The 13,678-nt window shown below is 42.1% G+C and overlaps 1 protein-coding gene across 1 annotated transcript; it reads left to right on the top strand.

Annotated features, from left to right (window-relative positions):
• The first annotated feature begins 7,892 nt into the window (after positions 1-7,892).
• LOC106814831 (zinc finger protein 658B-like) lies at positions 7,893-9,630 on the top strand. The gene is given in 2 exon segments (XM_014819188.1): positions 7,893-9,006; positions 9,009-9,630. Coding segments are annotated over 2 exon segments (1,401 nt in total). The 3' UTR covers positions 9,296-9,630.
• Positions 9,631-13,678: the final 4,048 nt, after the last annotated feature.

The raw sequence follows: 13,678 nt of genomic DNA, 5'->3' as shown, positions 1-13,678 counted from the left end.
TCAGCCTTACTTGGGACCCGTGTAGAGACTCAGTGAAAAAATAATGCACTAAATATATTAAATTATATTAAATCAATATATCATTCTTTTCCTATAATTCCTCGGCTTGCTTCAGTACAACTGGTTGCAGATGGGGAGTGGCATTCCCACCGTGACATAATGAGAAATAGTCAACTGCGGCGTGGGGTGCCATCTAACTCGGGAACTAAAGATGGCTGTCGTTTGTACGGTTTGTGTTACACACAAAGAAATTAATATAGTATTAGTAGTTAGATTAGCTGAGAGGGTCTATGTCCCCCGAGGTACTGCCGGAACGTACTCTGGGTACGGTCCGGTATACCGGAACGTACCGATACCGGACCGTATCCTTGTACTATCTATTGCAGCCACGAGTACCTCGAACTATCACTAACGAGTCACATTAGGAGATAGCCTAAGCCTAACTACTAAGACCCTAAACACCTAAATCCTAACCCTTAACCATATCAAATAGTGACCAGGGTTACTTCTACAGGACAAACCCTGGCTCACGCGACATAGACCCTAATGAGCGATTAGGGCTGGGTGTCATATTGTTTCTGTAGCGGTTACACAGGGAGTTATACTCTGCTACGGGTATTAATAAAGCTCGGCCGATGCTTATAAACGCAAGCGCTCTGTGGCGGCGACAGGGCTATTGGAGTGTAACGGGCCTATGATAAGTGGAGCACGGACAACCACATCATCCCACTTACTTGAGACACGTGTATGAGAGCATTAGAAAACTTAAAGTAAATGGCAAAGTATATGAAAGCACAGTTCACAACACTACGCTTATATACACTTCTAATGGTATGTTCACTGTATTATCAAACGTACTTGTCGACCAAAAACTCATGCTAATACTACATAGCGCCTATTATGTTATATTTCAAACTGACATGTTCCGTCAGGAGATTTAACGTTAGTTTCCGTGAATACGGACAAGGGTTTTAAATCAACTGCTATCAGGAGTAGAAATTTACACTTTGAAACAATTAAGGGAAGTGCAACAACAGGAGTCTGGCAATCTGAAAGTTCAAAAAAAGGATTATTAACATATAATGCATGTGCTATTTGAAGAATTCATGCAGTGCACGTCTGCAAATTTTACTTATGGACTATTGCTAAAAATACGTAATAATCCATGCAGCAGTCGCTCAATGAACGAACTAGTTAGATATTATAAGCAGAATTTATATGTGCCAGAGAGCAACGACTCCTGCCTAGCAAATCTAGAGTCCCCACAGTAAAATCCGGAGTATTTGACGATCCAAATACGCGTCAGTTCCACCTGTGTATGTAACATCAATAGAAAACGCTGTGAAGCTCATCGCTATATCTTTCCAGTTATTTGTCTAATTCAAATACTTGAAATAACCTTGATCCAGAGGACACGAGGTACAAGATTGGCACGCTTGCGCAAAGATGCGTTGTTACCACCGACCGCGGAGCGGTTAAGCGCGGACACTTACCGCGGGGATGGGCGCACGCTGCGACCCGGGAATATATAGATATGTGACTCCCGCTGAGTGAACGACATTCGCGAACGCAAGAAGCGGATCGAGAACCACATCTGCGCGGAATGCGCTATAGCGGGCAGAACCTAGACATCGCGCAGTTTTCGCGGCACGAGATAATCGGCTCGGCGACTCGGCTATTGAGAGGGGGGCATTTCCGATTATAGATTTGGCACGCGTTATGTAATCCTACGCGTTCAGTACCGTCACTGCTCACGTATTTTCTACCTATCTGAGGCGTTCTTCCACTCTACTTTCGTCTTCTTTCTCGCCAACTACACCGGTCCTGTCCTACTCTCTCTCTATCGACTTGCTCCCCGCACGGAGTTAAGAGCATATACACTAATATAAATGCCATCATGAACTCGCGACGCTGGCACACAAGAATGAAAACTTGCAGCGTGTCAATAAAAATTGTAATGACTAATAAATACCAAAATCTACATTTACTACGAAAGTTCACCGCGAAGCGCAATAACTCCGAGCAAGGTTTGTTGCGATATGCATTTTCAGACCGTGCGCCCCGCCGGCAACGTGAGCGAAGGGGGAGGAGAGAGGAAATGGATGTCAGCGACATCCGCAGGTTTCGTATAAAAACATAGTGCACGTATAAATAAATATTTGCGTGCCGAATGTCAAAGTGTACGACGCTATTAGTTGGATTAGGCTACGTGTTAAAAATATTGCCGACACAGCACAGACCTGCTCGCACCGACTGTTCGATCGCACGCGCAAACGCGCGAGGTCAAATGAGGTTGATAAAAAACCTCACGTACGGAGCCAGAGATATCGATTTGGGAGATAGATAAGGAACTGTAAGATGCGCCCAGCCCAGTGGAGCGCCGTACACGGTCTCTGTTAACCTCTGTGATAGAGTAAACGGCTTAATACATCAGCAGAAGCGACCTGTCATCGCGTAAGGGCGCATAGCGAGAGCTAGTCAATTGCTTCATTCGAAGCATTTCTCAATGTAGGAGCCCAACTACGTCTTTAGCCATGAAGGGCGCACATAAAAAAAAGTTATAGGCAGCCGTTTGGAAGATGCTCAAGATCCGTCCATCACCGAAATATGCGTTGAGATTAGCGCCCAGTTTTCGCGGAGTGCGTTTTCAGACCCCTGTCTCAGATATCTGTCTAAGATGACAAAAAGGGGGCGGCGTATTCGCGTTAGGGCGCGGCTTCGCCGCGAGCTGTGCGCTGCGCGCAAAAACCGGGGCCGCAAGTCCGTCTAGACCATGAACGCAATTGTACACGAATTTAGTAAACTATCTTTTTCTTTCATTCAAAAAGTAGTGCGTAACGAACATATGACACTTAATTTTGGCGTAACGAACAAGACAGTTTGTTCACTTTGTTCCAACTTCCAAGCCATCATACTTTCTTCTGAAGGAATTATGCCTTCATGTATATTAAGAAAACAGGAGTCTGATTCATATGACATGCAATTCAAGTGAATTTATTACCTTATGCAGTGCTTAATTATCTTAGATATAGCACTATACTGCAACATGATTGGCTAATTTATACTCGTAAAATAGCACGTCAAAGAAGTGTATCTAAAAAAAATATAAATTGTGTTGTTAGTGAGCCTCAGCATCAGTGTTATGATGAAAGTCAGTATGACTTAAAATATGAAAATTTAGACTTCATTTAAAAGCAATCTACATGAAACTAGGCAATTAATGTTTTTACTTTCAAGAGTGAACGTTTTTCGTGGAATTGCACAGAAAGGTATTATGCACGCACGCACACAGTATTCTCGCAACGGCGAGTGGTGGGATCGGCTAGTTCTACATCAGTTTTTGTGAAAGCAAAATGATATACAGTGACACAACAGTAGCAGTGTGATAAAGGGGTAGTTTTTGTGAAGGTGCATTCATATTATTTTCAGTTTTTAGCTCATCTGACGAAGTCAGATGCAGCTTGTAGAATCGCATGAGCATCCGGTTCGTCTGTGCGTCCGTCCGTCCGTCAACAGTTGGGGACAAATCTTAACCGCTCGACGTACGGTCTTGATATTTGGGACGTCGGGGGGGGGGGATCGTGAAAAGGACTCGGGATGACCAATGTGGTGGTCAAGGGTCAAATGTCAAGATGTGTAAATGGAGGGGGAATATTTTCCCTTAACTTAAGGTATAGGAGGAAATACGGAATTGTGGCACAAATATGAACGGCTCACCCTATGCTCTTAATATTTGGTGTATAGTATGATGGGCAGGAAACCCATCACCAGTGCGAAATTGGAGGTCACAGGTCAAAGGGCAGTGGGGAAAGGTCAGATATCACACATTTTCTGAGGACATGGTCTAACAGACCCAGTGAAAACCTGGTTGTTTCAGTGCTGACCTACTATTTTTATCACTTTATTGAAAGGACCATGGAATGTAAGTTCCACTGACGTTCGAAGAATAAGTGTCTGATAACCTTTTGACCCTCAAAGGGAAGATTAAACATGGATTTGTTGATTGTCAACAAAAGACTGAACTGCTTTTGCTATTGTGGATGTGAGGCTACAGTTGCACAGTTCAATTGCAAAGGCAAATGTTTGTTGAACAAGGTTTAGTCTCCTTAAGTTAAGTTTAAGTCATATTATTTTCTAAAGCAGTCTGTATTAGCACCCTGTGTAGCACCCTGTATTAGCACACTGTAATAGCACCCCGAATGCTGGCGTGGGTAGGCAAAAACACGGGGCAGCCCATTACGCATGCATGGGGTAAACTGGCACTATTCTAATCATAATTATTGCCTGGCAACCTGCAATGCAGATGTGTTAACTCACAGCTGAGCGAAATTCTCACCTGCCTGAATATACTTGGATTTTAGCCGGTAGGATTTCAGCAACTCAATGGAGTGAGGTTATCACGCACGAAGGGCGATGCCATCTTTGATTATTGATGACACTTGCACGCGCCATCTCGCGGCAACTGCTTTTGCTATTAGAGCCCTCTAACACCACCCTCCCGCCACCACCACCACTACACTCGCGCTCGACGCATATCCATGATAACATGTTAATATAGCGAAGTCATTAAAGTTACACAGCTGTATTTTTATTACTGTACTACCGGTATAGCAAAGCCTAGCTATCATCGATTTTAGATCTGTATTAGTAGTATCCTAGATATATGCTCTGAGCGTGAACGCGGTGGCGGGAGGACGCACTTGATTCGGTTGCCAGTGAGTTTATCAGAAGAATAATCAATCTTCGTCGAAAGTTTGGACGCCGCGCGGCGAAATTGGAATGTACATTTCAATCGATGACATAACTGATACAGTAGCGCGCCGCGTGGGTGTTATTTGTTTATAAACAATTTAGTCTGACTGACTCTCTCCCTCTCTCTCCTCTCGCCCGCTCTCTCTCTCTTTCTCTCTTTCGCCCCCTCTCTCTCTTCCCCTCTTTCTCTCCGCAATAAAAAAAATGTTTGCTGAAATGATGTGTACGCAACTGCATATCTGCATATCTGCGCCTAACATTAAGGTGTCACTACGCACGACTGAAATTTTGAGTTTATAACCGTAGCAACAGACATCAGATCCCTATGCAGCTCTTGTTAGTGACTCTGTCTAAAGTCCCTGCGGTACAACCAATATAGATGCAGCTTTATGTGCTAGCAATACTAGCCAAAAGCGGATAACACTGTCACATTAGCTTGATCATCTAAGCCTGATCATTTATTGCTTTCGACACGAGCCATCTTCAAAGGATCACTTTAAGTTAAGCTTCTTTGTTTCTGTCATTCCGTATTGGAATTCTCTCCCTTCCATTGTACATAGTTTATTGCAATTTTGAGGCTTTTTCTACTGCCATCTGCAGTGTTGATAAGCCTATTTGATCAACTTTGTCTCATTCCGTCTTCATTATAGTCTCTTGGACTTTTGAGGATTAATATATTCATGAGGTTTACACAATAATGTTGGCCAAAAACAGGAACAGGGGTACATCTAACTTTTGATACTAAATTATCAATTAACAACAGCAGCAACAGATCCTTGTAGTCGTAGATTTAATGTAGTATAGCTATCAAAGAGGAATAGTCATACCTATTTTACTAACCTTGTAAATATTAGTCCTAAAAGTTCGAAAGGGACTATTGAAGATGGAAAGAAACAAAGGTGATCAAATTGACAGATGAACACTGCAAATCGCAGTAGAAAAAGCCTCAAGTTTGCAAAGTTCTAACTAAAAAGGAAGGAATTGAATATGTATGAGAGTAATTCTGTAAGTTTTAGGTTAAGCCTTAACCCGGGTTAGCTTAACTCCGCGCGATGAGGGACGTGAAGACTCGTGTGGACGCGCGTGAAATCATTAACTAGAGCTAAGTGGTAGTTATCAGTAGACTGAATAGGCGGCAACACATGCAATGTTGACATCCGGGTTACTTCCTTTCCACGACTTTTCAAGATTCACAGATTTTCTCCTGCATATTTTTTTTACTTTTTGCGATATTTTCAATAATATACGGATTACGGCACGAAGAAATAACTGGGAAAAAGATGAGGTACAAGTTACTCGTTACATGCGTATACTTGCATACCGCAGTAAACCCCATCTCCCACTAGCTGCCGTTAGATTAACTCAGGTTAAGACAAACTCCGTGTGAACGATGCATGTTTCTGAACTCTGGTTAAGTGTTAACTCGGGTTAGCTTAACTCGGGTTAAGGTGACTCCATGTAGATAAAGCTTTAGCTCTCGCATATGCGCAGTAATGAAAGTATCGCGTACCTCCTTTTGAAATTGTCGAATTATAACATGAATATCGGGGGAAATACCAGTTGAAATGTGTGTGCCATGTGTGAGAGTACACTTGCAGCATGTAACAAGTTAGGTCAAGTGGGATAAAATAAGAATCTTTTAATTATAATTTTTTTTTTTTTTTTAACGCTACACAGGTTTTTCCGTAAAATAGGGCCAGGCTCCTATAATGTGAAACAGTCGTAGAGCCCCTGGCCTACCGCTGGCATTCGCCACCTTTGCAAAATGCGATAAATAAATGCCAGTGGCGATTTTATTACACTAAGTGGCGAATACAATTGATTGATGGTTGAACGATGAAATCGTCCGATTGCAGTGTTGTGTCGTATAATATTTGTGTACACCTGTATTCCCATATCTATCACCTGCTTATGCATTGCTTAGCACATAAGATAATAGGAGCAGTGGCTATAGTATTTCATTGGCTATAAATAACTTTGGTGGCTTAGTATTGGCTCAAACTTCAAAACATCCAAAGGGAGCCCTGGAGCCTGGTCAGGCTAGGGTGTTGGGTGCCCCTACCTCTTGTGTTGGGTCGAATTGAAAATGTTGATGGGCGGTAATTTTAACGGCCTTTATTTAAAAAAATGTGATGGGTTAATCACACAATTGTTTCAAAACACTAATTAAAGTATGCCAGATTTTAATTTGTTTTTGTATTGACAAAAACACTTATAAAATACAACGTTCTGTAGCAGTTTATTGGCACCTAGAAATTCTAGAATCCATGAAAATGTGTTATTTTATAACATATCCTTAAACGAAATTCAAGGCCATATTTCCTCTCAAACCCCCATCAGTACCAGTGGGGCTCCAATAGGACATAGGTGTCATGGTGCCCAACGACTGAGATATGAGGATTCTCACCATAATACTTGTGGGAAACGTCATCTTGCATAGGTGTGCAGTTGATGTCGGTGTGCTCATGTGGATTAATAAACTTAAATTCGGAGGAGATGGTCGAAATCATTGCAGATTTCTGTCGTATTCATATAGACTATATTGTTCATGTTCATGTTCTCAGTAAGAATGTCTAAAGCTGGGTTTACAACTTTTTGCTGAAAAGTTGATGAGCTTATCATTGTTTCAACTAATCGACTGAAAGTCAGCAGTGTGAAAGTAAAATTTGAGCACTCAACAAGCTGATAGCATCTACTTGAGAGATTAGAACATGGCCGGTTTTTTCAACTTCTGGCCTGCGAGTTGATCAAGTTCTTGCGACTCAGCCAATCTGATAATAACAATCAGGAGGTGTATCCCTCCACCCAGGGGGAGAGCGCATTTTTACTATCAGCGCCACACTGGCACGAATAAATACGTGCTAAAATGTGTATCCACCTTGCCCCACACGAACACTGCGGGTGAAGTGTTAAAATGTTTGCCTACTCGCAATTGATACCGTAAAAACTTCAGACATCTGATAGAAATGTTGATAGAACGTTGATAAACTAATCACCTCGTTGCCTTTTCCATAGTGTAAACCCAGCTTAAGCTGAAGGTAGTTGGGGATTAACGTTGATCTTTTTTCCCCGCAAGAAGTCGAACGACAGACGGGAGAACCTGCGCAGGGGAAGATACTGCTTAGTTTCCCACTCGTGTGATGGAGTCTTCCTACTTAGATGTACCGCCTGCAGAAGGAGAGAAATCGCACGTGTGTGATACGTGTGGACACAGATTCGCGCTACAAAAGCATCTGCGGACCCACACGCTCATTCACTCGGGAGAGAAACCCTATTTGTGTGATATGTGTGACTACAGATGCTCTCAGATGTGTGAGCTGAAGCGACACAAACGCACCCATACAGGAGAGAAACCCTACGTATGTAATATTTGTTCATATTCATGTTCTTGCTTGAGTGGTCTGAAGGTGCACTTTCGAACTCACTCAGGCGAAAAGCCCTATGCATGCGACACATGTGAGTACAAATGTACATCATCCTCTATTCTCCAGAGACACAAGCGAACTCACACAGGAGAGAAACCATACACGTGTGATATGTGTGACTACAGATGCTCTGAAGTGGCTAAACTCAAGCGACACAAACGCACCCATACAGGAGAGAAACCCTACGTGTGTGACATTTGTTTATATTCATGTTCTCGCTTGAGTAGTCTGAAGATGCACTTTCGAACTCATTCAGGTGAAAAGTCCTATGCATGTGACACATGTGAGTACAAATGTACATCATCCTCTAGTCTCCAGAGACACAAGCGAACTCACACAGGAGAGAAGCCCTATGCGTGTGATACGTGTGACTACAGATGCTCTGAAGTGGCTAAACTCAAGCGACACAAACGCATTCACACAGGAGAGAAACCCTACGTGTGTGACATTTGTTCATATTCATGTTCTCACTTGAGTGGTCTGAAGGTGCACTTTCGAACACACTCAGCTGAAAAGCCCTATGCATGTGACAAATGCGAGTACAAATGTACGTCATCCTCGGCTCTCCCTGCACACAAGCTAACTCACACAGGAGAGAAACCCTACAAGAGTGACACATGTGACTACAGGTGCACTCAACTATCCAATCTTAAGACACACAAGCGCACTCACACGGGAGAGAAACCCTATGCGTGTGATACATGTGACTACTGGTGCCGTCACCTATCCAGTCTTAAGACACACATACGAACTCACACAGGGGAGAAGCCCTATGCATGTGATACGTGTGATTATAGCTGCTCTCAAATGTCTTGCCTCAAGCAACACAAACGCACCCATGCAGACGAGAAACCGTATGTGTGACAGCGTGTGATATTTGTTCATATTCATATTCTCACTTGAGTCGTCTGAAGGTGCACTTTCGAACACACTCAGGAGAAAAGCCCTATACATGTGACAAATGCGAGTACAAATGTACGTCATCCAAATCTCTTAAGCAACAGAAGGGAATTCATACAGGAGAGAAACGCTATGCATGTGATACGTGTGACTACAGCTGCAGTCAACCAGCAAATCTCAAGACACACAAGCTAACTCACATGGGAGGAAAGCCCTAGACACGTGATAACACACTGCCAATGACATAGCTACTGCTTGCACGTGATATGTGTGGATACATTTGCTTTCCAGGATCGCTGCTATTCTCATGTTGTTTTACCCCCTCTCCCCATCTTTTATTTTCCCATTGCTGATCAGTTCTCAGAAGTGCTTAGTGCGCTATAGATGTATAGATATAACTGCCAGTTTTGTTTTTAACTTGCTGTGCCTTTAGGGAAGGCCAGCGCCCGTATATATTGCATAGTTGACAAAGGAATGCCGACTAGAGTATGGCTTGTAAGTCTAAAAAGGGAAGTGTCAAAAATCTGTGTGTGTGTGTGTGTGTGTATGTGTGTGTGTGTATGTGTCAAAGAAGTATGTACCTAAAAAAAATTTTAATTGTGTTTTTAGTGAGCCTCTGCATCAGTGTTATGATGAAAGTCAGTATGACTTAAAATATGAAAATTTAGACTTAATTTAAAAGCAATCTACATGAACCTAGGCAATTAATGTTTTTACTTGAGTGAACGTTTTTCGTGGAATTGCCCAGAAAGGTATTATGCACGCACGCACGCACGCATCATTCTCGCAATGGCGCGTGGTGGGAGCGGCTAGTTCTACATCAGTTTTTGTGAAAGCAAGTTGATATACAGTGACACAACAGTAGCAGTGTGATAAAGAGGCAGTTTTTGTGAATGTGCATTCATATTATTTTCAGTTTTTAGTGACTCTGTCTAAAGTCCCTGTGGTACAACCAATATAGATGCAGCTTTATGTGCTAGCAATACTAGCCAATAGCGGATAACACTGTCACATTAGCTTGATCATCTGAGCCTGATCATTCATTGCTTTCGACACGTGCCATCTTCAAAGGATAACTTTAAGTTTAGCTTCTTTGTTTCTGTCATTCCGTATTGGAATTCTCTCCCTTCGGCTGTAGTTTATTGCAAATTTGAGGCTTTTTCTACTGCCATCTGCAGTGTTGATAAGCCTATTTGTTCAACTTTGTCTCATTCCGTCTTCATTATAGTCTCTTGCGCTTTTGAGGATTAATATATTCATGAGGTTTACACAATAATGTTGGCCAAAAACAGGAACAGGGGTACATCTAAATTTAGATACCAAATTATTAATTAAGAACAGCAGCAACAGATCCTTGTAGTCATAGATTTAATGTAGTATAGATATTAAAGAGGAATAGTCATACCTATTTTAGTAACCTTGTAAATATTAGTCCTAAAAGTTCGAAAGGGACTATTGAAGATGGAAAGAAACAAAGGTGATCAAATTGACAGATCAACACTGCGAATCGCAGTAGAAAAAGCCTCAAGTTTGCAAATAACTAAAAAGGAAGAAAGAGAATAGGTATGAGAGTAATTCTGTAAGTTTTAGGTTAAGCCTTAACCCGGGTTAGCTTAACCCTGCGCGATGAGGGGGGTTAAGCTAACTACGTTAAGACTCGTGTAGACGCGCGTGAAATCATTAACTCGAGCTAAGTGGTAGTTATCAGTAGACTGAATAGGCGGCGACACATGCAATGTTGAGATCCGGGTTACTTCCTTTCCACGACTTTTCAAGATTCACAGATTTGCATATTTGTAACTTTTTGCGATATTTTCAATAATATACGGATCACGGCTCAAAGAAATAACTGGGAAAAAGATGAGGTACAAGTTACTCGTTACATGCGTATACTTGCATACCGCAGTAAACCCCGTCTCTCACTATCTGCCGTTAGATTAACTCAGGTTAAGACAAACTCCGCATAGACGATGCATGTTTCTGAACTCGGGTTAAGTGTTAACTCGGGTTAGCTTAACTCGGGTTACGGTGACTGTGTAGATGAGGCTTTAGCTCTCGCATATGTGCAGTAATGCAAGTATCGCGTTTGCCAAATTTAAAAAACGTACAGGTCTGCATTTGAAATTGTCGAATTATAACATGAATACTGGGGGAAATACCAGTTGAGATATGTGCCATGTGTGAGAGTACACTTGCAGCATGTAACAAGTTAGGTCAAATGTGATAAGAATCTTTTAATTATGAAATTCTTGGGGTTTATAAAGCTTCACAGGTTTTCCCCTAAAATAGGTGCAGGCTCCTATAATGTGAAACAGTCTGCAGAGTTGACCGCTGAGCATCTTCGTTCCCAGGACTTTTTCTATCGAAGTTGCACCATTGACCGGGGACTTCGCTTGTGGATATATATAGTGTTGAACCAAGCGCCGCTTTAGCACTTAAAATGAACGCGTTTATCGAACTACCTCTCCTTAGGAGTTCTCGTAAGAGTCAGTGTTTACGTTTCGTTAGTTATGTTATGTTCGGTTTAAATGCATTGCAATGTCACTGTTCTCATTCTGTTGCAGAATGGTTTCTACATTGTTGACATTAAAGCTGATTTGATCATCGAGAAGGTTGTTTCTTTACAGTCATAGAGCCTCTGGGCTACCGCTGGCATTCGCCACCTTCACAGAATGTGATGAATAAATGCCTGTGGCAGTTTTATTACACTAAGTGGCGAATACAATTGGCAAAGGATTTAGCTGCCCACTAAATTACGATTGGATAATGAAATATATGAGAAATGATATGATATGATTAAGAGTAAGATAATATAGGAGGAGTATGACACTCCAAAACACGTGAAATTCAACATTTGCTTGCCTAATTTTACCGATGATATATTGCATGCAACTCGATAAAAATTACATCTAAATTAGCGTTGGGCATCCACCGCCCACTCAAACTTTACTTTGTTTTCATACCTCTTCTTTTTATGGAGATATCGCTTTGAACGTCACACATGGTTTATAGCGTTTGACTTTGGTGGTGGTTTACGTTTGCCGTCACGTTCAAACAGTGGCCTGTTCAACAAAACCGTTCAAACAAACAGTTCAACAAAACCTATATTATCTTACTGCTGATATGATATATATAATATATGAATTGATGATAATGAAAATATTTTCGTCCACAATCTTTTCCCATATCTATGACGTGTTTATGCCTTACTAAGCACATATATGATAAAAGAAACAGTGATTATAGATTTTCATTGGTGTCTAAATAATAACTTAGGTGGCTCAAGTCTTGGCTCAATCATTCGAACATGCAGAGGGAGGCCTTGATCCTAGGCGGGCTAGGGTGCTGGGTGCCCCTACTCTTGTGTTGGGTAGAATTTACATGCAGGTATTGTGCAACCTAAATTCATCCAGATGAGACGGGATACTAGAGAAGCGTTGCCGAAAGGAGGTGTTAATCCGAAGTGCTGCGCAATCTTGCGCGCAGTTCGCGCAGGGTGTTAATTGTACACCTGTTTCAAAACACTAATTGAACTATGACATATTTTGTTTTCGTATTTACAAGATCACGTATGAAATAAAATGTTCTGTAGCAGTTTATTGGCACCTAGAATCCATGAACATGCGTTACTGTATCCCCCGCGATGAAGTCGGCGGGGATACTATGGTTTCATGTCTGTCCAGCCGCCGCCGCTGCCGCAGACACTCCCTACTGCTTTATAACTCGACCCTTAATTGACCTAGCGTGACCAAACTTGGTATACTTACACATCTTGGGGGGAAGATGTGTCGCGTACCAAAACCAGGTCACTGCGACCTTTATTTAACCTTGACCTTGATCATAATTCCCCTCTGCTCTATAACTCGGCCCCTAATTGACCTAGCACGAGCAAACTTGGTATACTTACACATCCTCGGGAGAAGGTGTGTTGCGTACCAAAATCAGGTCACTGCGACCTTTATTTGACCTTGACATTGAAATTAATCATATTTCCTTTCCGCTCTAGAACTCTGCCCCTAATTGACCTAGTGCAACCAGACTTGGTATACTTACACATCTGAGGCAGATGAGCTGTGTAACAAACCTTTGTCTTTGTGACTTATTTCACTTTACCTACCTTGTACGTCCTTACGGAAATGTTTCATTCATACTAGATCGCGGGGTATACATGTAGTTGGCGACAACTGCCATTTCTAGTTTTATAACATATCCCTAAACGAAATTCAAGGCCATATTTCCCCCCAATCCCCCATCAGTGCCAGCGGGGCTCCAATAGGACATAGGTGTCACGGTGCCCAACGACTGAGGTAGATTATTACCATAATACTTGTGGGAAACGTCAGCTGGCATAGGTGTGCAGTTGATGTCGGTGTGCTCATGTAATTTAATGAACTAAATTTCGGAGGAGATGGTCATGCAAAATCATTGCAAATCTCCATCGTATTGATATAGACAACCGTGTTCACAGTAAGAATGTCTAAAGCTGATAGGCCGGGAGCTAGGAGGGTCCACCGTGCACCCCCCCCCACAAACCTCCGTACCAATATTTTTCTGAAGCCCCATGACGCCCTGATCACGAAAATAAATGTTAACATTGCGTA

Source organism: Priapulus caudatus, unplaced genomic scaffold (assembly GCF_000485595.1).
Source record: "Priapulus caudatus unplaced genomic scaffold, Priapulus_caudatus-5.0.1 Scaffold987, whole genome shotgun sequence".
Taxonomy (NCBI): domain Eukaryota; kingdom Metazoa; phylum Priapulida; class Priapulimorpha; order Priapulimorphida; family Priapulidae; genus Priapulus; species Priapulus caudatus.
Note: the sequence above shows the minus strand (reverse complement) of the source record. Positions and strands in the feature narration are given on the sequence as shown.